The 25,605-nt window shown below is 31.9% G+C and overlaps 2 protein-coding genes across 2 annotated transcripts in view; both read right to left on the bottom strand.

The window, feature by feature from the left end:
- The window catches only part of LOC129958844 (syntaxin-binding protein 5-like), a 112,600-nt gene extending 94,616 nt beyond the window's left edge, over positions 1–17,984 (bottom strand). The window contains exons 1-2 of the mRNA XM_056071566.1: positions 17,722–17,984; positions 4,279–4,376 (exon numbers count right to left, since the gene is read on the bottom strand). Of these exons, the coding sequence (XP_055927541.1) occupies positions 4,279–4,376; positions 17,722–17,856 (233 nt within the window). The 5' untranslated portion in view covers positions 17,857–17,984. The remainder of the gene's footprint in view (positions 1–4,278; positions 4,377–17,721) is intronic.
- Positions 17,985–21,392: 3,408 nt separating this feature from the next.
- Positions 21,393–24,020, bottom strand: LOC129959160 (uncharacterized protein K02A2.6-like). The gene is made up of 2 exons (XM_056071982.1): positions 23,535–24,020; positions 21,393–23,423 (listed from the first exon to the last, which is right to left on the bottom strand). The coding sequence occupies exons 1-2, from the start codon at positions 24,018–24,020 to the stop codon at positions 21,393–21,395; spliced, it is 2,517 nt and encodes an 838-aa protein (XP_055927957.1).
- Between the last annotated feature and the right edge of the window lie 1,585 nt (positions 24,021–25,605).

Genomic DNA, 25,605 nt, shown 5'->3' with positions numbered 1-25,605 from the left:
TACCAAACGATGTGCGCAAGAGATCTTTCACATATGTAGCAATATGCGGTGGAGCGCCATTCTGCATAAAAGTCGAACCTTCCGGTAGGTGTTCAACCAAGCTAGGGATGATACGATTCTGTAACATATCGGCGTATCTCGCACCCGTCACGCTCACAGTTTGAAAAGCAGGACCACGTATTTACTCAAAGAAAAAGGGTCCGATCACGATAGATGTGGTAAATCCACACCAAACTGTGACTTTCTCGTCATGCAATGGAGTTTCTATGACAGTTCCAGGATTTTCGGTAGCCCAAATTCTGCAGTTAAGAAAGTTGATAGATCCTCGGAGTGCGAAATGGACTTCATCTGTCCACAACACGTTAGACAACCATTCGTTATATTACCCCATTTTTTGAAATGCCCATACCCAAATGCTCTCAGCTTTACAAAATCGACAGTTAACAGTTCATGATGATGCTGGATTTTGTAAGGATGGCATTGGAGAATACGCCACGGTGCTCTCCAAACAGTAGTGCATAGAATGCCGGGGAGGCGTGCGACTTCATGAGTGCTGACTTCCTAAGCGTAGACGAAGCCGTTAAAGTCTCAATTTCTTCAGGCACTGTTTGAGCAACAGTAGGATTTGTGTCTGGTCTATCATCTAAACAACCATAATCATTTTCTTCATAACTACACTTGTTACGAGGCCTTTACCCATTCGAATACTCCTCTTATGGCGATAGGATCGTAAAGCTGCAGTACCTTTTCTAGTAAAGTTAATATTAACAGAAAAACCCGCAGAAAATCTACCTACATTATTCCGTGAATTATTGTATTAACGGACCTTTATATCAAGGGGGATATACGTATCTTTACACAATTTGCAAAAATGTGATGGATGCTTGCTTAAAATCTTCCTCAAGTCACATGGTAGCAACATGACAACATGCAAACAAAGGGCTCATGTCAGTTCAGACCCGGGCCACCTAATCAGAAACTCCGTTTCGTTAGGAATGTTCAATACAGTTTATGTGCGCAATAATTTTGAAGCGCCAGGTTATCATTTATGTAAACACTTGTTATATTAATAATACATTTTTTTTTTCACAATAGAAGTTACCACATAAAATCTTTTTCCGAATAAACGCGAGCTGTTCGTCTAAATAAAGTAACTGTATCGAGAATGCATGGGACGCTACAGATTTCGTTTCTTAAAAAGTGAGTCGCAATGTTTAAAAGTTTGTGATACCCTGCACTGGAATACGTTTAATCGACAAAAGAAAATGGCTATGCTTGCATGTTGAGGTAATATTTATGTGTTAATTGAGATTCAGAGTTGAGTAGATGTTTATGTGTCAATCTAGTGTGTTCGATTCTAAGACGATTTAACATAACTTATTGTTTTCGGCTTAAATTACAACATTAAGAAAGTTTCATCAAAGGTTGAATTTCATATAACTTGGAGCTTATTAGGTTGTTTATGGAACTATCAAATACCATTAATAAATTTCCCTGATTGCTTCGTCATATTCATCTCGCGTCTGATTATTTAAAATTTATAAAATTATCCGTAGTTGGTAATAAGAGAAACCTAATCCAGACTTATAGGATACCATCAAAGTTTCCAGTATTTTGGAATTGCCGTATCAGTTGTATCTAATAATTTATCAGTAATCTTTTGGATAGCATCGTCAACACTCTTTACACTTTCTTGTGAAAGAGAAGAAATTAGCGAGTAAAGAACACAATCTGCTTAATCAAAAATGTATATTTTGAGTTTTTCGAAGGAAGTGACATCATCATCATCATTGAACCATAAAACAATGGGAAATTATCACTATTGTGGAAGTCATCAGCGACACTAGCAACTTTCTTTCTGGCTAATGATGGAGAGAATACGACTAGGTCCAAAGGAAGAGAGGTTCTGCTAGGTGTGTGAAAGTATGTATAGTTTTTGCAATTTAGAAAATAAAAAAATTTTCTCTTCTAGTAAAGCCCCAATTTATTATCCTTTCAAATTAAAATTTATACTTTCCCAAATATGATTAGGTCCATTAAAGTTTAACATTAGAAAGAAAGTAGATATAGCAAGCAAGCAAACAAAGTACAATGTTAGTTGAGAACCAATGAGAAGTTGGATTGCAGCCGCTTAGATAGAATAATTTAGAAGAAAGTGAAGAGTTTCCTTAAGAAAAGTTTTGGGAGAGTCAAAATATCCCTCAATCTGAAACTCTTGAAGTTTGGGTGCAATCTTTTCTAAGGACCATATAAAATTTAATATTGATAAAATGCTCAGGAGCAAGACATTTTTCTTGTAAGCCCAGGTTTAGTGGCGCTGATGTTTGTTTATAACGTTTTTTAAATCATCAATATGGATACATAATACTAGATAATTCCAACCAATAAATTGAATGGCCGTGTTCTTGCACCAATAAATGAAATGACCCCCCCCCCACTAGTTGACATTACATCCTCCTTGGAAGGCTGAATTTTAATACCATCTCTCCCATCATAATCTTCATCGCATTCCAATTGTTTTAAAATGTGTTGTTCTGTGATTGCATGTTTTTAACAAAATCTTTATCATCTAAATTTTTCTTTTGCAACAGCAATCTGGCTTCCTTCAATGATTTGCTCTATTTTCAGATATAAGGTACCTTCCTCGGCTGATCCTTTTTGTGAGATTTTGCAGAATGATGCAATGATGAAGTGAGATTCACACTATACGATGGTAATCTTTATTTAATTTAAAAGTGCTTGATTGATTGAGTTTACTATTGTTTGCAGTTTTATCTAAATTTTTTTTCAGTTTGAGATACGGATTTAGTTTGACTAGATGTAAAAATATTGATCTGATTAAGGTTGAGTTTCTTTCAGCGTTCGAGTGAATGTTGACATCACCGTACTTTTCGCTGCAACAGAATACGAAAGTTTGCTCGGGAAGTTAAATCTTGTTTCACTTTTTTGTGCTTCTTTGAAGGAATAGTTTTGTTTAATTTTAACTATTAATTTCTTTTTTTCTTCCTACAAAGACAGGATTTGGAATTTGGATGAGTTAGATGATCATTTTCTAAAGTTTAAGGTCCGAGGATCTGAAGTGCATGTCTGTCTATCATGGCCGGGCAAAGAGCATAGTGCGCAAGTTTGTATACCTCGAAAATCTTGTACCGTGGAGATAAATATTTGACATGTGAAGCAGCGTTCAAGATTTGGAATGTATAAGCGTACAAACAGTTGATAAATGCCTTATGTAAGACTTTGGAACTGATGGTAAGTTAAAAGTAATAATATGTTCGTTGATAACAAAGGTCCGTTTCTCTTGATTACGACCTTTTTACTGCGTACTTACTTACTTACATTTTGGTTTTTCAGATCTAGAAGTGTGCCATTTAGAAACATCAATTTAGTACGTTTTTAAATTTATTCAAACTAGAGTAAACGGTGACGGTCACTTTACAATTACCAATGTTTTCATTTTTATTTCTTGTTAAAACGCTATTTTAATTAAAAGATTGTGATTTTTTTTTTTCTTTTACAGATTTTATATCACCAGCGTTTGTTAAAATTGCTTTGTGAATTAATATGGAGCATAGAGCATAAAATAATAAAACACAAAACGAGCCGTCATTCCTTTTAAATATGAAAAATCTGTCAGACACATGGTATTCCTTTACAAGAGGGTTGACGAACACCCCCTCCGTCGGGACTTAAAATTAGGAAAACCCAAAGTAAAAAGACACTGTTCATCCCGGTAGGCCCCACCGAACATAAGAAGGCCGTTGCCGATTCTGGTACTCTCCAGCCACGGCACTGACCATAGGAATGATGCCGAAATATAGACATACATGGACACCGGTCAGAAATATTCATCGGTACTTTCAGTGTGGTCCAAAGTACGAAACTGTGTACAAAGTCGCAAACAAAAAGCCAATAGAAATGAAATGTCAACTGATCTCTCTTGTATAATAATGCAAATTAGAAAATAAAAATAAAAGGATCGTGGGCAATTGATGGTCATGAAACCAGTACTTACTAAACCCCTTAAGATAAGAAAGGATCTCTGGTCACCTAGAAATTGGGATTCCACCACAAAATGTTAGCATTTTAGAACTAAACAAAACAAGATACAAAATCAATATGCAAATTACATATTATATTTAGATTTTTTTTTAGACAAATTCTTTTTATTCTTACTAATTCCACAGAGTATCATGATTTGATATTTCAACTTATCGTTTAATATGTTTTATAAAAAATTCAGTAACATATCAAATGCACATCAATGAGTAAGGATACAGCCTGAGCGAACCGTTTTTTGTGGCTAATGCTAAAATGCGTTGAACAGGATCAAAAGCTATTGCTGTTGGTTGGAAAGGAAATCCATGGCGCATTGTCTGAAAATAGAATAAAGCTTTTAGAAGCACAACTAGTACAAGAAACAGGCATCACAAACAAATATAGTAAAGAAATAGTATATGAAATTCATGAAGAAATGCATAATTTTTAATATATATTATTGGGTTCTAATATAATATGGATACGAAAAATTTTATTAAAATATTCATAAGAAACTTTTTAAATATCTTATCTGTCATCGCAACACCACTCAAGATTTAACAATTTTTTTTAATGCCGTGTTTAAGAACATCCAACTCTTATTTTACTGCAGGCGATAGGGTAATGAAATACCATTTGCTTTAAGATTTAAAAATTATTAACCAAAGCAAATGAACTTCAACCGTAAAAAATATTAAAACTCCATAAAAAAGATTATGCTAATTACTATGCAATAACTGGTTTTATCAACAATGCAATTAGAAAAATTGAATTTTTTCAAGAAGCTATTAAAACATGTTTTAAAAATTGTACGTATAAGGAAATGATTAAAAGATAAAAGTTAAGCTCATGATAAAAAAAACAGGAATTTTATATTTTCAACTGATTAGAATTTCATTTCTTTTGTTGGATATTTTGACGCTGCATGATAATTATTTTAGTCTGATCACGCTGTTCAGAACCATCATTCGATGACAAGGCCTACATCTTAAACACACGCACCAATGAAAGGCAAGTCTCCTTCCCTTCCTTCAACAGATTTATGGAGAAAGTCGAAAAGAGTTTCCACGGAATCGGAACTCAAGAAGTAAAGTTTCACATATAAATTATATTATTTACAAAATGTAATAAAAATTGTACAAAGTTCCTAAAATAAGCATATAATAAATGTAACACATTTAATTTTAAAAACACACTAGTTAGTGCATTAAAAATTTATTTCATTTTTTCTTTATTTTGCATTTATAAATCATTAAAAATATTATGGAATCTTGAAGTCAATTATATCTCAATTTCCTTATCAAATGGCATCACTCGCATGGAATTAAAATGTAATTAAATTAATCGATTAACAGACAATTAAGGTGTACATGTGACTACATTTAGGAAAACACTTATATTTTTAAATGTCTGCATAAAATAAATTTTAAAAAACATACCCTGGAAACAAAAATATATAATTATAAGCCTTTTTTTTTTTTTTTTTTTTTTTTTGTAAATTGCAAGGTGTCTCCCCCTCTCAAAAAAAAAGCGATATAAAGCAAAATTCTTCTAATTTGGAAGTTTATCAAATGATTTATTCAGAATTTTCCAGATAACTTAAGAAAAATATTACCTAGTTCCTGAACCAAGATAAAAGCTGCATTTCAATCCAATCTTTAAATACTGGGGTTCAACTAATAAATAATATGAAATGGTCGCTTTTAATTCGCGTTAGGGGGTATTAAAACAACTAAAAAAATTTTTAAATAAACAGATACCCTATTCTACAGTTCAAAAACTGAAGAACATGATGAGAAATTATACCCATTTTGAATTTTTAAAAATACATTCGATTTTTTTAATTATGAAGTTTTTTGAAACGATTTTACCAAAATGTACAACCTGAAAATATAGCATTTATAAATGTAAAGCAGATTTAAACGTGAATTACGTAAATCTAAAAGCGAAGCAACTTCATAAGGAATGAATGTAGAAACAAAATTCAAATGGTTTCATTAAAAAAAAAATTGTTCAGAAAATAAGAATATTGACAAAAAATATCCGATATCATCGCCAAAAATCACCTTTTCAACGTATTCACTTACTTTAAAATCTGAAACAATTAAAACAGTGACACTGATAAGACAAACGCTTACACAATTTGATAACTCTGGCGCATCTAAAAGTGAGTGAATAATCGATCATAAAATTTCATCTCAACAAACGAGAAAGAAGTTAAATAAGCGTTTAACTAGCGGGAGTCGTCTCCTATAGACTTCCTCGTACAGATGTCTTATCTCCCCTCCTCGCTCCATATGAAAACCGTAGACCATGGCAAGGCTGAGAGGGCTATGAGACTCAGATTTTTATTATCTACTGAATCAGAAAAGTGAACAAAATTTGGCAGTGATTCGTAGTATGATGAAGAAAACCGAATATTTATCGACAGATTGTTTCCAAAATAAGACACATGTTTACAATTTTGGTTACAAGATTCTTTTCCCATGCCTTTGCATTTATATCTGAGCAAACAGAGATGGATGGTCAGTCTGTTGACAGATTTGAAACAAAATTTTAAAGAGATCTAAAATACTGATGATAAAACCAATTTTAATCATCGAGTTCTCACTTTAAAAAAAAAAAAAAAAAAAAAAAACTGGATTCACATGCGCATGTATAAACAAACACATAGGTTGTCACGGCTGGATTTCGTCTAGAATTTGAAAGAATTTACAAATCTGGAGAAGACAACTAATAAGATTTCATCCATCTAGATTTATGCGTTTTTCAGTTATCGTGTTCAGGAATAGACAAACTCATATAATTCCGAAATTGTGTTTTCTGAACTGATAAGGAGAGGCCACGTTCAAGATGATATTTAATATAATGGTAATATGCCTTTAGGATGTTCATTCATTAAAATAGTAAAGCGCAATTTCGAGACAATTGCCCTCAAACGTTCAACATAACTTACATATTAACAAAGTGTCGCCGTTGCAGAACGCGCAACAACATGTAGTCGATAAGGCGCAGGCATAGCATTCAAAAGATTTGAGTTCGGTCCAGGGCTAGTGTTTTTTTTTTAATTATTATAAATTAATTTAACAGTTTACAAACAGTTTTAATAAATGTATTTTTTATGCAAAAATAAATACTTATACTCTTAATACTTGGCACACTTAAAAATAAGAATTTAATTTTCAGATGAAATATAATCAAAAATATGAATACGCTTTTTTTAAATATTCAAAATTATTTAAATTAACAATTTGAACATGGTTTCAATTAATATGATACTCATTTTTGTATGAAAAAAATAAATGCATTATTAATGTATAAATGGAAAAATAAATGTCTCTTAATACCTGAATTATAATTAAATTTTTTTAAAAATTAATGATTTGAACACGTTTTTTAAAAATTATTTAAATAAAATTACGAACAGCATATGAAGCATACCGTATAATGCTACTAAAATTTTTGAACCATCTGCCCAAGCATTCCATAAATTAATACCTGCTTTCTACTTTTTCTCTTCGATTATAAATATTGAGAATGTTTGCTGATATAATTTTATTAATTTCACATGCTCTCTTTAATTACAGATATAAATACAGCTTCGCTGAATTATAACAAATAATGTCATTTTTAAAATACAAAAATTTTAAACTTTTAATGATTTTAAAATAAAAATAGCTATATAAAGGATTTCTTATCGTTAAAATTATAATTATTTTAACATTTAAAAATTAAATTATTCTATAATTCAAGAACCGTATGAATGAACATAATTATTTTTCTTTTAAAAAATAAGTTATAACTCACATATTAAGAGAGAATACATTTATTTTCTCATACAAAAATGAGTATCATATTAATTAAAACTATCTTTAAATTGTAAATTTAACTTAAGTAATTTTGAATATAAAAAAACACATTCATATCTGTAATTATTTTTCTTCTAAAAGATTAAAAACATATTAATTAAAACTCTTTGTAAATTGTTAAATTAATTTTAAATAATTTAGAAAGAAAACATATAAAAAACAAAAAGCGAATTCTATGCCAGCACCTTACCGACTATGCTCTTCGGGCGCTCTGCAACGGCGTTGCATTATTAGTATATAAGTTACGCTGAAAGCTTGATGATTATTTTCTCGAAATTAGCTGGCTATTGCGCTTAAATATTTTAATGAATGAGCACCCTAAAGGCATACCATCGTAATACTAAATCTCATCTCGAACTCAGTTTTCCAATTCTTGCTCTCCCTTGTGAAGGACATCTACAGGTGAGGTTCATCAAAATCTCGAGATCGAATTTTTCGACGATAACGATATTTTTCTTTTGTATACAAGAAAGGAAAAAAAAAAAAAAAAGGATGAAAGCTGCCCATAAGTTAATGTTACAAAGAATTTATTTTCCCAATAACGAAAAATTCCGATTCAAGCAAAAATATTGTAACATTTTATAAAAATGAACAAAATCTTAAATTCTGCAGACTAAGCGAGGTTAAATAAAATTGCATAATAATAAAATTTAATAGCGTCTGAAGAAGTACGCTGAGTTTCTACTCGAAAGAATTCGTAACTTGTTTTTCTTTTAATGTTTGTAATTCTTCTAATTTAATTAATTCTTAAATTTTGTTACTCTTTTAACTTGTTAAAGCAATTCTGCTTATTCACAGACGTGAATTTAAAAATAACATTTTTAACTTACTTTTATAAATGTCCCGTTTGAAAACAACACGAGAGTTAAAGTGGGACCGGCATCAAAATATTAAACTATTGTCGGATGACAAGAGCTGCACCTGAGCTGGCATTTCCCTCACATCTCCAAACTTCAGTACAACACCAACAGGGAGATGTTTTAGCCCTGATATCAGATTTAGCATGCATACACGACGAATCGTTAATGGAATCTGACTTCGAATGGAAGCCCATCGAGCCCAAAGCCGATATCTTATCACTAGTTCAGATACAAGGCTACAGGCTCAACACCTGAGCATGTCTCCAGAGTTCCACAACACATCATATGAAGGACGTTTCAGCCTCAGCGACACAAATCAGATTCACATACACAGATTCTAAAGAAGGACCGAGTCTCTCTATGTTCCGATCTTATTTCTTATGGCCAAACGGCCTAAGTCTTATGTCTCATTTTTAAATTATTTTAACAATTAACATAGCATCGTTCTAAATTTATATTTTGCCAAGTAATCTACAGTTTAGTAACTATTCCTGGAGTAAATATGGAATTTTTTAAATGTATTTTTGGGGCAACCTTTTTTGTCTACATTAACCTATATGTGTTGCGAATCATCACAAAAAGGACAAAAAATGTTGAAAAATGACACCTCTCACAGCTCTATAGCTCAGTTAGGAGAGCTCCTAAAGCAATTCGCCATTTTTGGGCAAATTTCTGAGTCTTTACATATCTGTAATTAGGGGGGGGGGTAGGAAATTTCACATCTATATGAAATTGGGGATTTTTCCAATTATATATAAATAATATATCTGGGTAAAATTTTACAAAAATCCGACAGTGTGGGTAAATTCTACCTTAAAATTGTGGTGATCTGACCTGGAACGACCCAATGCAAATTTATTCAACACAAAAAAAATGTCATATACAAACATTTGTCAATTAGTACATCATTCAATCATCATAATTTGAAAAAAAAAATTGCTAATCGTGAATATTGGCGTTCACTTTGATTGGTTGACAGTTGCAACTTTGACTTAATAAAAAAGGAAAGAGAAACTTGAAAAACTGAACATTTAAAGTATTTCACAGAAGTACTACGAACACGAAAATAAAATGTTTTCTCGAAATTGTGGGCAAGATGTTAAACTATTTTTAAAAATAACGTATTTCAGTAATGAGAAATGTACTGAATCCAGATGAATTATGCAGATCAAAGTGGGCCAGAATGGGACATGCCTCACCTTGGGACACCTTAAATTTCAACTTTGAATTTATAAATAGGAATTATACTCTATTTCACCCTAACTTGGCAGTAATGTAAAAGACAGAAAATGTGACGCTCCGCGTTGGGAAAGAGTTCCCCATCACTTTTGACTTTAAAATAACTAAAATACGCAGAAATTTATCAAATAATATCACAAATTACAAAAATCGCTGTATTATCAGTATGTATTTAAAATTATTCTCAAGTTAGAAATGCTGACTAAGTACTTGTACCTGTTAAGTATTTTGTAAATAAAGCGAATGAATAAAACCAAAAGATTGACATAATGAATTCCACTTTGGCTAGAACCGGTCTTCAAGGTCAAATATTTGGCGCGCTTTTCTTGTACGTCACCGCCAACTTTGCTTCATTTAGTTCGCAACCGTTATTATCATTATTCGTACTTTTTTATTCTCTCTTTTTTACCAGCTGATTTTTTTTATACATGTTAATCACATTACTAGTTATTAGTTTCGATTGTTGAATATTTATTCAAGTCGTGCTTTCTATTCACTTCTAAAATGTCTGAAAAAGTGCTATCACCGACCACGCTGTATACACTTTCCAGACGAGGGAAACCAATAAAAAGTGCAGGACGCAGAAACAAATTAAATGTTTATTTTAGACTCCTGGAAGAAAACCCTCAAGATTCTACCAATCAAATCGTTGATAAAGTTTCGCAAAGAACAGTTTTCCGCTTGAAAAAAGAAATAAAGGCATCCAGTCATTTAGTACCGTTGGAAAAAAGCGACCAGGCTCAGTAGGTAAACATTCAAGGCTTGTAAAATATGATGAGTTTACATCATCCTGTATTCGACGAAAAATCAATGCATTTTTTTCGTAGAAATGAGATCCCAACATTAGATAAAAGTTTTAAAAGGTGTGAACGATGATAGAGATATCTTTTTCGAAAAACATTAGCTGAACAAAGCTTTACAAAATATTGAAAGATTTGGGATTTTTTCCCCCTTTGAAAAACGTTGAAACGAAATGAAATAACTTTAAAGATTTATTAAAATAATGTATCAATAATATTGAACAAAATAATAAAAGAATTAATTCTCCCATTTAAAATGATAATATAATAAAGTTAATAAATATTTACTATTTGGTGAAAAATTTGCGAGATAAAGTTTCGCCAGCCATCAGCATTTCTAGTAACTTCGTACTTTAAAGTAACCCAGTTCCCCTGACAACGACTGCGACTCGGCATGCGTAGAATATACAGCCAAGCCAAGTTAGGTTGGAACAGAATATAGTTTTCTTAAGGCATTACAAAGGACAGCACAATCTACTCTCCATTGTACTTTAGGATCTCGCATTAGCAGGTAGAAATTCATCTAATTTTCTTTGTTTTATAAGATCTAGAGTTACATTAATGGGTAATTTCATACACAATGTTTTTTATGCAAGAAATAAAATATTTTAAATCAAATCATATGGGAATTAAAACAGGTGCTTTCATAATAATTTTAATATTAAAAAAGACATTGTATTACTAAGCCTATCTTTTTGAGAATTGTTACATAATTATGATCCAAGTGAAGCAGGTTAGGACACACAGTGGTCGGGCAGCTTGGGATGCTGTCCCAAGCTGCCCCACCATAATGTAGTCCAAAGGAAATATTTGCATGCCCTATATAAATATGTTGAGACTCTATATGTGCTAAAATAGGAGGAAAGACCATTGTTATTTAGAAAACTCTTTTCTTTTTAGGTAAATATCAAAATAACAAAAATAATGGGATCTAGGAAAGAAATTAGGAAGTTTTCTATTGTTGATATTTTAGACCTAGAAACAGTTCAGTAAATATCCTAAATAATAAGTTGCCAATTAGGAATGCAACTAAAACATATGATTTAAGTAAAAGTACTCTTAGTCGCCATGTAAATAAATTTTAAATGAATATGGAACTTAATAAAAGGTTCCACTATAAAACAAAATAGAAAGCCGTTTGGTATTTAGAGATTTCAATGGAGTAATGCTAGTAGATTATCTTTTACAAGCATCTAAACTTCATATGAACAATAAATGAAGTTAGAACACTAGCGTTTCAGTTTGCTATGGTTGTAAACAAAAATGTGCAAAAAAAAAAAAAAAAAAAAATAGAAACAAGAAAAAAAAAAAGAAAAAAAAGTAGAAAGGCTGGAAAAGACTGGTATTTAGTTTTTCTGAAGAGATACTCCCAAAAATTGAGTATTCGAATGCCTGATTCCACTAGCCTTTCCCATGCTATTAGTTTCAACAGGGAAAATGACAATGCCTCTTTTAACAATTACAAAGCAGTTTTCAAAAGAAATGAACAGATTCATAATTTGGATGAGTCAGACATTACAACTCCAATCCAACAATATTCCTCCAAAGGTAGTTGCAGATAAGAGAGTGAAACAAGTTGGATGGGTAACTTCAGAAGAATGTGGGCAGCTTGTAACTATTATTGCTTCTATTAATGCCACAGGAAATAATGTACTTCCTATGCTGATATTTCCAAGAAAAAATGTCAAGGCTCACATGCTGAAAGACGCACTACCGGAACTATTGGGTGAACTAATCCAAGTAGTTCGTCTATCCAGAGATGTTTGTAAAATGCTTAGACCATTTTGCAAAGTTGTAAAACCTTCCTCTGAAGTACCCATAATTTTACTCATAGTTAACTATGAAGGCCATATTGCCATTCCAGTCATCTAATTCGTTGCATTTTTAACAAATTATGTTCATATGCAAATGGATGCTTAAGCAAACTTTTCAAAAACAGATTTCATTCAAAATTCTTAGAATATAATTTTGGTGTTAAGGTAAGGTAACACATTATATGTTGATTCTTGCTTGAATTTTGAGTTTTGTTCACAAACAAACAATGATTGCAAAAATTGATTTTTCCAACTGAGAAAGGGCTAAAGCAAGAAGGGGACTGTAAAAAGTTTTTACAATTTTGTGCGATCTAAGAACAAAAATAAGAGCTTTGGGTATCCACAGAGTGTGAAATGTTGTTTGTCCGTCTCGAATAAGTTTGGATCTGGAAAATTTAATAAATGTACTGCCCTTTAGAAGTTTATAATCAACATTAAATACATGTAATACTATTATATGTTGTTTTTGTTATAATATTAATCAACAAACAAGAAATTCTGTATTTATTATGTTTCATAACTCGGGAAATATGCTTGGACACGAGTTAAAATCCCAAATATTCTTATTTGAAAAATAAATTTATAAATCATGTCACCTTTTTTTAATCTGACATTAGATATAAATATTGCAACAAATATGGGCATCAAATCACCCCACCCATGAAATGACTTGATATACCATTATCTTTTTAATTAATATATGATTTAGAATATCGGGCAATAATTCATTTATCCAGTCTTACTTTTACTGCCTCTAAAAACAAACTTGGTATTCTGCAGCACCAAACTGAATAAATGAGAACAAATTGCAATCCAAAACAGCAATATCAGTGAATGTGCTATGTTAACACAGAAAAATAACTGTAAAAGTTTCCAAAAAAAAAATTGCCCCATACCCCAGATAATATTTACACTTGATGTATCAATGACTAAGACTGTGGGAAAAGAATCATACTATGCAATGATTATCATTTATCTCACTAAGCAACTCACTCAGAAGTGATAGTTTGGCCCAATTGTATAATCATTTAGAACTAATTTCGTTTATATGAACATTTTGTTTTAAGTTTCATAGATCTGTTCACCAAGTATCTGTCATACTTTTCATTTTTGATTGTCATAATGAATAAACTTTTTGTCCACGCTCACAATGCAATATAAAAATGGTTTTCAATTTTTTATGCACATTTTATAAATAATAAGCAAGAACTTTAATTTTCTTTCAAATTGTATGAGACATACAATTCCAGTTTCTGAACAAATCCAATGGTTTTCAAACATATGTATCACTTGATTAATCAAAATTTATATTAATTTTAAACATTTTAATATAATAGAAACTTTTTAAATTTTCCACTTCAGATATCATATTTAAAAAATTTAAATACATTTTTATAATTTATTTTAGATAATGAATGCACATCATATGCTTCTATAAACAAAAGATGATTTTTTTAATAAAATTTCATAAATAATGCTTTTATTCTAAATTACATGTAAAAAATAGTACAAAACCATCTATTAGCAAACACAATGATTGAATATATGAATTACTAATGTATTTCTTAGATTGTTACACTCAAAGTTGTCAAATTCAACAACAAAAAAAAAAAAAAAAAAAAAAAAAAATTGAACAGCAATGAAATAGCAAAGTTAATCTAAAGTAAAATTGCAAAAGTTTCAAAAATAACAGGAAATAAATTATCAGATCAATTTTAATCTCAGATGCATGGTTATTAATATGTTTATAAGACATATTTGCATAAAATTTTAACTAGATTTATTATTAATTTTAATGAAAAACAAATATTACTTTATTTTAAATTCAGTAAAACTAGTTTAAATCTTTTAATATTACTTTGTCAGATTTTAATGCATATATATAATTTTAAACTTAATCTTAATTCTAATTTAAACTTAATTTCCTAATTTGTATCTTAATTTAACCCATGTTATTTCTAAAATGTTCTCTTATTTCCTGATCCAATTCCACCTTTTTTTATTTAATTAATGCTACACAAGCTCTTTAAAACTGCTTTAATCGACATTTTCACACACTCCAAGTGAAGGGATAAAAATCTGTCATGCCAAGCAAATTCTTTTAAAAGATACCTATATTTCCTTACCTAAATCAACAAGTGTCAAAAAATCCCTATCAGAATCTCATAGAATAAATTCACTCAGGAAAAATATTTTGTTCTCTTTTTGTCTTGTGTCGCACTGTGGATTGACATATCTCATTGCTTCTTGCTTGTACATAAATTATGCCTTCCGGAATAGAATAAAAACAAAGCTTTAAAATATTCAAAGTGTCTTCTCTCATTAGCCATGAAGCTGCTTAAAAAATATGTTTTTACATTATATTATATATATATATATATATATATATATATATATATATATATATATATATATATATATATAATATTGTCAAATATTAGTAAGAACAATGAGAGATACAGAATAAAACATGATGAAAGTGAGAAGCAATTTCTAATATTTCATCAGCTTTTTAAACTAAGTTTAACTAATATTATCTTTAACAACAAGGCCTCCTAAAGCATGTTTATCAAGCAAGTCATTGTTTTCAATTAATACCATGGCCCTATGGCTTTTTTTATTTTTTTGGTGCAGCAATTCATGCCTTAGATTTAAATATAAAAGGTTGCTTTCGGTTCTGTTTAAACAGTATATATAACAATTTCTGCAATAATTGTAAAGCAATTACAAAAACAATATTTATAACACCTATTACCTTTGATTCACAAGACTTTCCAGCAGCAAACTAAAATGGTCACTGATTTATTTTGTATTTCTTCACTTTTCAAATAATAAACTATGATCAGATGATAAATTTGGAGTTATTATAAAGAACTTTGCATTGTAATGGAAATTTTATTTGTAGCCTGCAGAGTTGAATAAATTATTAGTCAAGTTAATTTTTTTTTTTTTCAGTTTTTACTCATTTGTGATATTATTAAGTAAAAATTTAAAAACCCAATATGGTTTTTCAAAGTTAAAAACATACAATGGATTCAATACTGTTTTCCTTTCATTTTAACCTTTGTAGTAATTATAATTTATATATATCTTGTATTTAGATCATGTTTTGATTTCAGTTTTTCTTTTATTTAAATACACATTCATCCATTTATTTATTTAATGTTTATAATTCAATGCTTAAAATTTAGGTCTCCTTCTGTAAATTAGTTAAATATATAAATTTTTAAGATTACTAAAATACATGTGACAAATATCCATTGCATATATTTTTTCCACTACAACTAAGTGCAAGTAATTACAAAAAAAAGGTATTTTGATTTAGAACATTTCAAAAAAGCTCCATAAATATGCAAACTAGATTCTTATCATTAATATTTTTTTATCCTATTTTCCCCCTAATTACATGCATTTTTGAGGTCATGAAAAAATGTTTTCCATGTTGGTGTTCAAGAATATTTTTACTATTGAGATAAAGTTACACATAAAAAGGTATATGGCATATTATTAAAGGTAAAAATTTACTATTCATATTACCATTTCTTTGAAATATTCAAGTAAAACATATAAATATGCTGATTTTATACATTTTAATTAAGTAATTTTCATCATAAAACAGATGCAATATTAAAGATGATAAACACAACCAACAGTTAATGGAAATAAGCAAGACAGATAACATTCTTTTGCAATGTTTACTGCTCAGCATAGAAAATTTTAAACACAATTAGAATAAAGAATCAAAAGTCAGATACAACCAACAAATGGAGTAAACAGGGAAATCACCAATAGTATTTACAAAGCCAATAGTTAGCCAAGAGAAAAAGCCATAAATCACAGCTGAAAAATGAATATTTTCACTTTGTATCAATAATATACACTGATTTGCCAACTATGATGACTGATTAAGGAGACAATTTTCAGTGCTAAACATTTTTGCAAATTACTGAATTAGAGTTCAGAAATTTCTCATGCATATACATTAGAATAATTGAAATAAATTTATAAATCTATCAAAAATAAATCATATTACTCTAAAAAATTTTAATTTATCATTTTCAAAAATTATAAAATATTCCAAGTAAAGTAATTTTTTTCTAGTATTTTCCTAGTATCATATAAAACTACATTTGAAATAAAACTGGATATTATTTTGTTGTTCTATTTCAAAGTTAATTTGCTAGAAATATTTGTATGTGCATTTAATGTATTTTCTTAAAAATTTTGTGTGTGTTTTTTAATTAAAATTGACTTTTAATTTTCTACAAGAATTCAAAAACTAAAATTCACTTTTAATTTTCTAAAAGAATTCAAAATGAAAAAAAGAATTAAATAAATACCCAATTTTATTTTAAAGCTTTGCAGGAATCTTTATTTTATATTATATATTTACAACTAAGGCACTTGGAACATTTCAAAGAAATTTAAATCTAGAACATTATTTTGAAAAAAAAAGTGATTATAATTACTCCAATGAATTATTAAATATTCATTTTAGTTAACAATATATTTTATCATCCTATCTCAGTCACATATAAGCATATAGTTTTGAGATAAAATGTTAAAAATAAAATTCCATATTTTGGTCACTTTTGCTAAATTCAAAGGCAACTGCTTCCTTAACACAATTTTTCACATCTCCTCAAAATTCATATCTTAATGCAATGATGAAATAAATGAAAAGAATAATACACCTCTTAAAAACATCTCAGGGGAAATATAATTATAAAAAGTTCATAAAATACACTTATCTACAATAACTGCCAAATTAAAATGCACAAAACTTAGTGAATATAGAATATAATTCTTTCTGCTATACCTTTTACAAACCAATTTAAAAATAAGGGTAAGAAAATATTAAATTAAAGATAAGAAAAAATATAATTCCCCTTCTCAAAATTTGGATATAATAAACTTTCCTCTTTAAAACAGAACTGGTTGAAAAAAATTATTTGTTATGCTCGTCATTGCAATCAAAGAAAATAGAAAAAGTGGTAGTTTGTTTTTAATATATATATAGAAGAAGTAAAAATTTTAAAGAATTTTAATTTTGAGGAAAAAAAATGATTTAATCTCAATTAAAGAAAAAAAAATAGGTCACCTTAAGAATCCGGAAGAGTTCAGGCTGCAGATTTTCATCAGCAATATAGTCTGATCGCTGACTGACAGAAGAGCGCAAACCATCGAGTACCCCTTTGAAAAACCCACTTGATCTTTTGGTTTCAGGTCTAGGCATGTTAAATTGAGCAAATTAAATAATATCAAAAAAGAAACATTTTCAAATAATTATTGCCAGCGATTACAGCACAATAACCAATCCAGCACAAACGTTACAAAACACCGATTTATTTACAAACCATCAAAGCTGAGAAATCAAAATACACAGCGCGATTGCCATTTTTCGTTTACTAAGTTATTGCTCCAAAATCTAAAAATATAAAATGATATGCGCAATTATCGAAATCGTTTCAGGGTCGTAATTCCTACGGATGACTTTCCCATAATATAATATTTTTTTCAAAATGCATAAAAAATAAAAGTTTTTATTACATTAAAGTTCCCATTACCAGATATCACCGATTGCAAATCGGTCAGGTTAATTTGCTTACATATCTTGCTATTTTGTAGGGATGACGAATCATTTACACTCTTTTATTACTTAACCAACATCAAAAAGTCCCAAATACCATTGATTAATACTTTTCAAAAAGGGGTATGATTCAAATCCTTAATATGATCTTACTGGCGATATTTTGATTATAGGTCGGATTACGATAGAAAGTAACAATCGATACGATCTGTCCAATGGAAGCTCTCGAACAAGAATTCAATCATGCCTCGGGAAAGTCCCTTCCACATTGTTCGCACTTACGCACTTTCCAGGAATAGACCTCCTGTTCGGTAAATATCATAATGTAAATCTGTTAATAAACATTTAGTAGACAATTCCTTTTCAGACATTTTATAACTGCTACTATTTTTATTTCTGTTAAAATATTATTAAAAGGTAAAAGCAAACGAATTTTTCTTTGATAAACATATTTTGTTAATATTGTTTCGTTTATTTTTTGTATAATAGCTGGTGATCAATTGTAAACCTTCTGGAATCTGGCAATATTTTTAATACACGCTGTTAAGTTGAAAGAATAAACAAGCCGATGGAGTTCTAAAATGCTTGGAGTATTATTTTAATTTTAAGAATTTAAGATGCTTTGCAAGCTATAGTTTCAAGCTTAAGAAAACGGGTAGTTTTCTAGAAAGCATGCAGAATTGTGGTGACCCGGACGTGATTGAAGAAAAAGTCAGTAAATTAAACTTTCGTTTTCAATTATGGAAGATCTGATGAAAAGACGTAGTTCAGTCAGGGTGCATTTTACGAAACGTTATAATGCAGTAATAACAGCGTTGAATGAAGAAAATTTAAATCGTTATGATATTGAAATAAAACTTTGTTCTTCAGAAAGAGTTGCTACTAATTTGGCAGAATTTGATGACAGCGTATGTAAAGCATTAGTAACTGCTAAATCTGAAGAATATGAAGAAGAGTACGAAAAAATAGAATATTATCGCGAAAAATTAGATGCTGCACGGATTCGTGTAAAAATATGTTTAGAAAAACTTTCTTTTATGTCCGAAGCGCCGGAATCAATTAATGTAGAGAAAGCTAAATTAAAACTTCCCGAAATAGAATTAATTAAGTTTGGCGGTGAAGTTAAAGATTGGCTTAGCTTTTGGAGCCAATTTGGCAGAATTCACGAGGACGTTACCATGGGCGATGAAGTAAAATTTCAATATCTCATACAGAGTACAATAATAGGCAGTAGAGAGCAGGAAATAGTTGATAGTTATCCGTCAACTGCAAAAAATTATGCTAAAGTTGTTGGCAGCCTGAAGGCTAGATTTGGCCGTGAAGAACTTCTTGTTGAATACTATGCAAGAGAACTACTTTCATTGGTAGTAAAAAATGCTACGATAAATTATAATCATATTTAAGGTCACTGGAGTCTATTAACATAACTACGGAAAAGTATGCTGCTATGCTTTTCCCGCTAGTGGAATCTTGCATTCCTGAAAATTTATTGAGAGTTTGGCTACGAAATCCAGTGAAAAAGAAAATAGATGGTACAAATTCTTACGGCGATAAATTGTCGCAATTGCTATTATTTCTCCGAACGGAAGTTGAAGAGGAAGAGAGGATATTGATGGCAAAATCAGGCTTCAATTCCACAGAAACTCGGAGGCATGATAAAAAATATCGAGAATTCGAAACTCCTGTTCCCACGGCTAATGATTTGGTTTATGAAGCAAAATTTTTGAAATCTTGTCTATTTTGTGGAAAAGTCCATAATTTTCAAGACTGTTTCAAAGCACAAAAAATGTCTTGAGGAAAAACAAGATATTTTAAAGAAGAATAAGGCCTGCTTTGCCTGTTTAAAGGTTGCACACGTTTCTAGAAAGTATAAATCTAGTGTTGAATGTATGCTTTGTCAGCAAAGACATTGAACAATTATGTGTTTTGAAAAGTTCAATAACGCCAAACCTAACATCGCAGAAAGTCCCAGCACTGATGGAAATATAGTGTTATCAAATCAAAGCGAATAGGAAATTCTTTTGCATACACTTTTAGTATTAATTGAGACGGGTGGAAGAAGCAAAGTGGTAAGAGCATTATTCGATACAGGATCACAAAAATCATATATTTTGAAGTTGATAGGAGCTGATTATGCTGGAAATATCTTCACAGGAAATATATGCCCCTTGTCATCTGGTTTGATTGCTGTTGAAACCTATTTGGGTTGGAGTAATGGGAAAACCAAAACCTGTTTTCAACAAAAACTCCTCTATATCTCTTTTTATTCAAAGTAATGACATTTCAGACCTGTGGAGACTAGAAACTCTAGGTATAATGTACCCATGTGAGTCTGATAATTTAAAAGACTTAGAAAGTAAAGCTTTTGATTATTTTTCCAGAAATGTAAAAATTGACAAAGATGGAAGATATAAGCTCAAGCTTCCCTGGATACGCAGTCAAGATGACCTACCTTCAAATAGAGACATTGCTGGAAAAAGGCTCGTTTCTACTAGCATGAAGTTATTGAAGGGCAATCAGCCGGCGTCCTGGCGTAGGGGTAGCGCGTCTTCCCCGTGATATGGGCGTCCTGGGTTCGAGTCCCAGTTTGGGCATAGCTGTTCTTCCTCTGTTCTATCTGTGAGAGGTGTGAATGTGCCCTCCTGTAAAAAAGGCTTGTGCAAGCGAATGAGTGATGCGTGAGTAGCAAAGACGTACTGTTGGCCCTAGTTGGTGCTACTAAAAAATCAAGAGACGCTCCCCCTCTGGCTTAAAATCTCTGTCTTCGAACAGCGGGCTTGTCCATGGCAAGTGCCGTAAGAAACAACAAGGGTAATCAATTCGAATGTTATGATGCTGTCTTCGAAGAGTGGAAGAAAAAAGGTATTACAGAACATTCTGATGAGGGTTCTGGTTGTCATGTATGCCAGGTACACCGAGAGACGATACGATTCGTTTTACATACACGCAAAGAACACTTATTAGTATTAAGATGAACAGGCACGAACGAGCATAACAACAACTATACCTGAACAAGTATAATACGAAGAACTACGGAACTCAAAAAGGTACAAACAACACGCGCGCGTCACACAGCCTGGAAGGTGTTTTCTAATCTGGCTGTTGCCAGATACATAACAGTTCCTTTCTCTAATCTGGCTGTTGCCAGATACATAACAGTTCCTCCCCGACAAAATATAGAGTCACAGGTGGAGTCTCTCTGGAGGTCTCCTGATTCGGTTTGAGCGTCGGAGTGGCACATCAGTTTTCGTCTTTCCGGAAGCGTCTGGTACAGGGCCAGGTGGCATATCATCACTTGGAGTGGCAGATACAGGTACATCCTTAGGTTCAGGGACAACTTCAGGTACAGGTGCAGGCGGTTCCGATTCAGCAACATCATCGGATACTGGCTCATCTGGAAAATTCAATTCTTTATCGTAAATTGGAATTTCAGTAGCAGGTTGGGATAATTCAATCGACTTCCCACATTTCCTTATTTGATCTACGTGTCTCTTCCAAATTTCAGTTCCAACTTGTATGCTATAACTCAAAGCTCCATCCCGGTTTATAATTGTTCCAATTTTCCATTTGTTAGGTCCGGAATAATTTCTTACGGCTACTTTCTCCCCTTCCTGAAACTGACGCAAGATAGATTCTGTGTCAAGTCTCGAACTCTGTTTCTGAACAACTTTGTCTCTCAAATTTGGTTTAAAAAGATCAAGCCTAGTGCGAATACATCTCTTCAAAAACAAGGCACTCGGAGTTTCTCCCTTGAGGGAATGTGGAGTTATTCTATACTGTAATAAAAATCTTTGTAATTTCACATTTAGATCTCCAGAATCACCTCTACTCGATTTCAACGAAGCTTTGAACAACTGCACTATTCTTTCTGCCTGTCCGTTCGTAGCAGGATGGTAAGGTGCTGAAGTTATATGTTTAATATTATTCAGTTTCAAAAAATGTCGAAATTCGTAACTAGTAAAACTTGCGCCGTTATCACTAACCAAAGTTAAGGGAATTCCATAATGAGCAAAAAGAATACGAAGATGATGAATTGTAAAACTAGCTGTAATATTTTTCATCGGAATGACTTCTATCCATTTCGAATATGCATCAGAGACTACAAAAAACATTTTCCCCATTAAAGGACCAGCGTAGTCAACGAGTATCCTTTGCCAAGGTCCATTTGGCCATTCCCACGGATGCCGATTTATCCTTGCTGGTTCGTTCCTCGTTGCGATACAAGCTGAACAGTTCTGAACAAAATTGGCTATACTGGCATCAATACCTTGCCAATAGCAGTAGCTTCTAGCTAAGGCCTTCATTTTGACAATTCCAGGATGTCCAACATGAAGTTCTTCCAAAACTTGATTCTGGTACTTTTCAGGAATGCATACTCTATGACCATACATCATGCAACCATTTTGCAATGAAAATTCAGATTCTCTACCTTTCCAAGGCACAGGTAATTCAGTTCCAGATTTTAAACTTTCATACAGTTCGAACAATTTCCTATCAGTTTTAGTAGCTCTAGCTATGTCGGTTGCTGTAACAGGCATTAATTCAACTTGCGAAATATTTGTCACGTCTGCTTCAGTCAAGTACTCACAGTCCTTGTCAACTGTCAGTGGTAACCGTGAAAGTGCATCGGCATTGCCATGATTCTTTGTGTTTCGATACTTGATTGTATAACTGAATGCTTGGAGAAAAAGTGCATAATGAACCATTCGTGTTGCTGATAGACATGGTAAACTACGATTAGGTGCGAAAATTGATACTAGGGGTTTATGATCGGTTACGAGATCAAAATGTCGACCAAATAAATATTGATAAAATCTCTTTACTCCCCATACGATACTCAATGCTTCCTTGTCTATCTGCGAATAATTACGTTCCGTTTTAGTCAAAGACCTTGATGCAAACATGGCTGATTTTTCTGAACCATCTGGCATAATGTGACTTAAAACTGCTCCTATTCCAACTGGTGATGCATCAGTTTGTAATACAAGAGGTAACTTAGGATCATAATGGCATAAAATTCGGTCTGAAGCAATTTCTTGTTTCAATGCCTTGAAAGCTTTTTCACATTCTGCAGTCCACAAAAATTTAGTACCTTTCTGCAGTAAATTATTGAAAGGAGCGACACGAGTAGATAAGTTGGGAATAAATTTTCCGTAGTAATTGACTAAACCCAAAAAACTCTTCAAATCAGATACAGTTTTTGGAACTGGTACCTTCGTAATTGCATCGATTTTTTCTTGTGTTTTGTGGAGGCCGAATTTATCAATTGTATGACCCCAATAATTCACAGATTTCTTAAAAAATTCACTTTTCCGCTAATTTACTCTGAGACCATATTCTTCTATTCTCTGTAGTACTAATTCTAACCTTTCAAAATGCTCTTGATCATTTCTCCCCGTTACGGTAATATCGTCTAAAAATACGTGTACCCCCGCGATGCCTGACAAAACTTGTTCAATGGCTCTCTGACACACTGCCGGAGCTAAGGCTATACCATAATTCATTCTCTTGTAACGGAACAAACCCTTGTGAGTATTGATCGTCAATAGATGTCGGTCCCGCTCATCAACTAACATTTGAAGGTATGCCTCAGATAAGTCGATTTTAGTAAAGAACTCCCCTCCTGACAGTTCAGCAAAAATGTCCTCGATACGGGGTAAAGGATACTGCTCAATTTTTAGTCCCGGGTTTATAGTCACCTTATAATCACCACAGATTCGTAGGTTCCCATTCTGTTTGATAACAGGAACAATTGGTGTAGCCCACTCACTATATGTCACCGGCTCAATTATGTCTTCTGCAACTAACATCTTAAGTTCAGTTTCTATTCTTTCTTTTAAAGCAAATGGTACTGGTCGAGGTTTAAAAAATACCGGTTTGTAATTAGGTTTCATTTGAAGACGGCAACAAAACTTTTCCAGTTTCCAGATACCCGGAGAAAAAATTCTCATACTTTTGAAGCAAGATATTTAATTTATTGGTTCGAGAATTACAATTTCCAACCCAAACTGCTTTAATTGAGCTCCAGTCTAATTGGAAATTTCTCAACCATTCACGACCAAAGACTGCGTTTACTTTTGCATGTGCCAAATAAATAGTTTCTGTATTAATTTGATCTTTGTATTGAATTTGCACCACTGCTTGGCCAGCTGATGTTATAGAATTATCGAAATTCCTAAGCAATAATTTGGTAGCTTAATGGCTACATCCGGACAAAGTTTCTTAAATTCATTCACATTCATGCAACTAATAGCAGCTCCAGTATCTAATTCAAATAAACACTTATTCCCTTCAACAAAAATTTCTAATAAAATCTTATCCCTTGCATGTCGTGGTGATTTAACGCTATTAACTGGTACAGTTTCAGAACAAGATTCTATTTGTTTAACTGTTTCGTTACGTTTTGAGCGGCAGACTTTTGCCAAATGCCCGTTCTTTAAGCAATTCCTACACTGAGTGTTCTTGTGCTTACATTCGTGAGCTAAATGTTGAGTACTATCACATCTGTAACATTTCCTAGATTTATCAAACTTCTTTGTAGGTTCAGATTTCTTAAATTTAGAAAAATCTTTTTTGATAGTTTTATCTTGCGAACTATGTAATTTTTTTATCGATACCATTTGATTCTGAATTTCACACACATCTCTCTGAGCAGATTCCATAGCGAATGCAATGCTCTTAGCTTTTTCGTATGTTAACTTATCCTCTGCTAACAGCTTTTTCTGTATATTTTCGTTTTTGAGACCCATCACCAATTTATCACGAAGTATCGTACTTAAATTGTTCCCAAAGTTACAGTGTATCGACAGTTTTTGTAATTCGGCACAATAATTTGCAATGGACTCGCCTTCAAATTGCTTCCTCTTGTAGAAACGAAACCGTTCTGTCATCTCCAGTGGTTTAGGATTCAAATGTTCCGAAAGTAATTTTACGATATCTTGATACGTCAATTCAGAAGGAATGTTGGGAGTGGCCAGATTCTTTAACAATTTATACGTTGTTGCTCCCATAAGGCTTAAAATAGCAGGGACTTTCATTTTATCTTCGATCCCATTAACAACGAAGTAAGATTCTAAACGTTCCACATAACTGGACCAGTCTTCCACAGACGCATCATAAGATTCAAAACTAATGTTCGAAGATCCCATCCTCGTCGCCAACTTTTTGTCATGTATGCCAGGTAGACCGAGAGACGATACGATTCGTTTTACATACACGCAAAGAACATTTATTAGTATTAAGATGCACAGGCACGAACGAGCATAACAACAACTACACCTGAACAAGTACAATACGAAGAACTACGGAACTCAAAAAGGTACAAACAACACGCGCGCGTCACACAGCCTGGAAGGTGTTTTCTAATCTGGCTGTTGCCAGATACATAACAGTTCC

This window comes from Argiope bruennichi, chromosome X1, assembly GCF_947563725.1.
Source record: "Argiope bruennichi chromosome X1, qqArgBrue1.1, whole genome shotgun sequence".
In the NCBI taxonomy this organism is placed as follows: Eukaryota; Metazoa; Arthropoda; class Arachnida; order Araneae; family Araneidae; genus Argiope; species Argiope bruennichi.
The sequence above is the reverse complement of the archived record's forward strand: the minus strand, read 5'-3'. Positions and strand labels throughout refer to the sequence as shown.

Coding starts and splice junctions, on each gene's coding strand:
- LOC129959160 (XM_056071982.1), bottom strand. CDS start 24,020: ATGTTAGTTGCAGAAGACATAATTGAGCCGGTGACATATAGTGAGTGG. Junction 23,424..23,534: donor TAGAAGAATATGGTCTCAGA/GTAAATTAGCGG, acceptor GCAATTACGAAG/GTACCAGTTCCAAAAACTGT.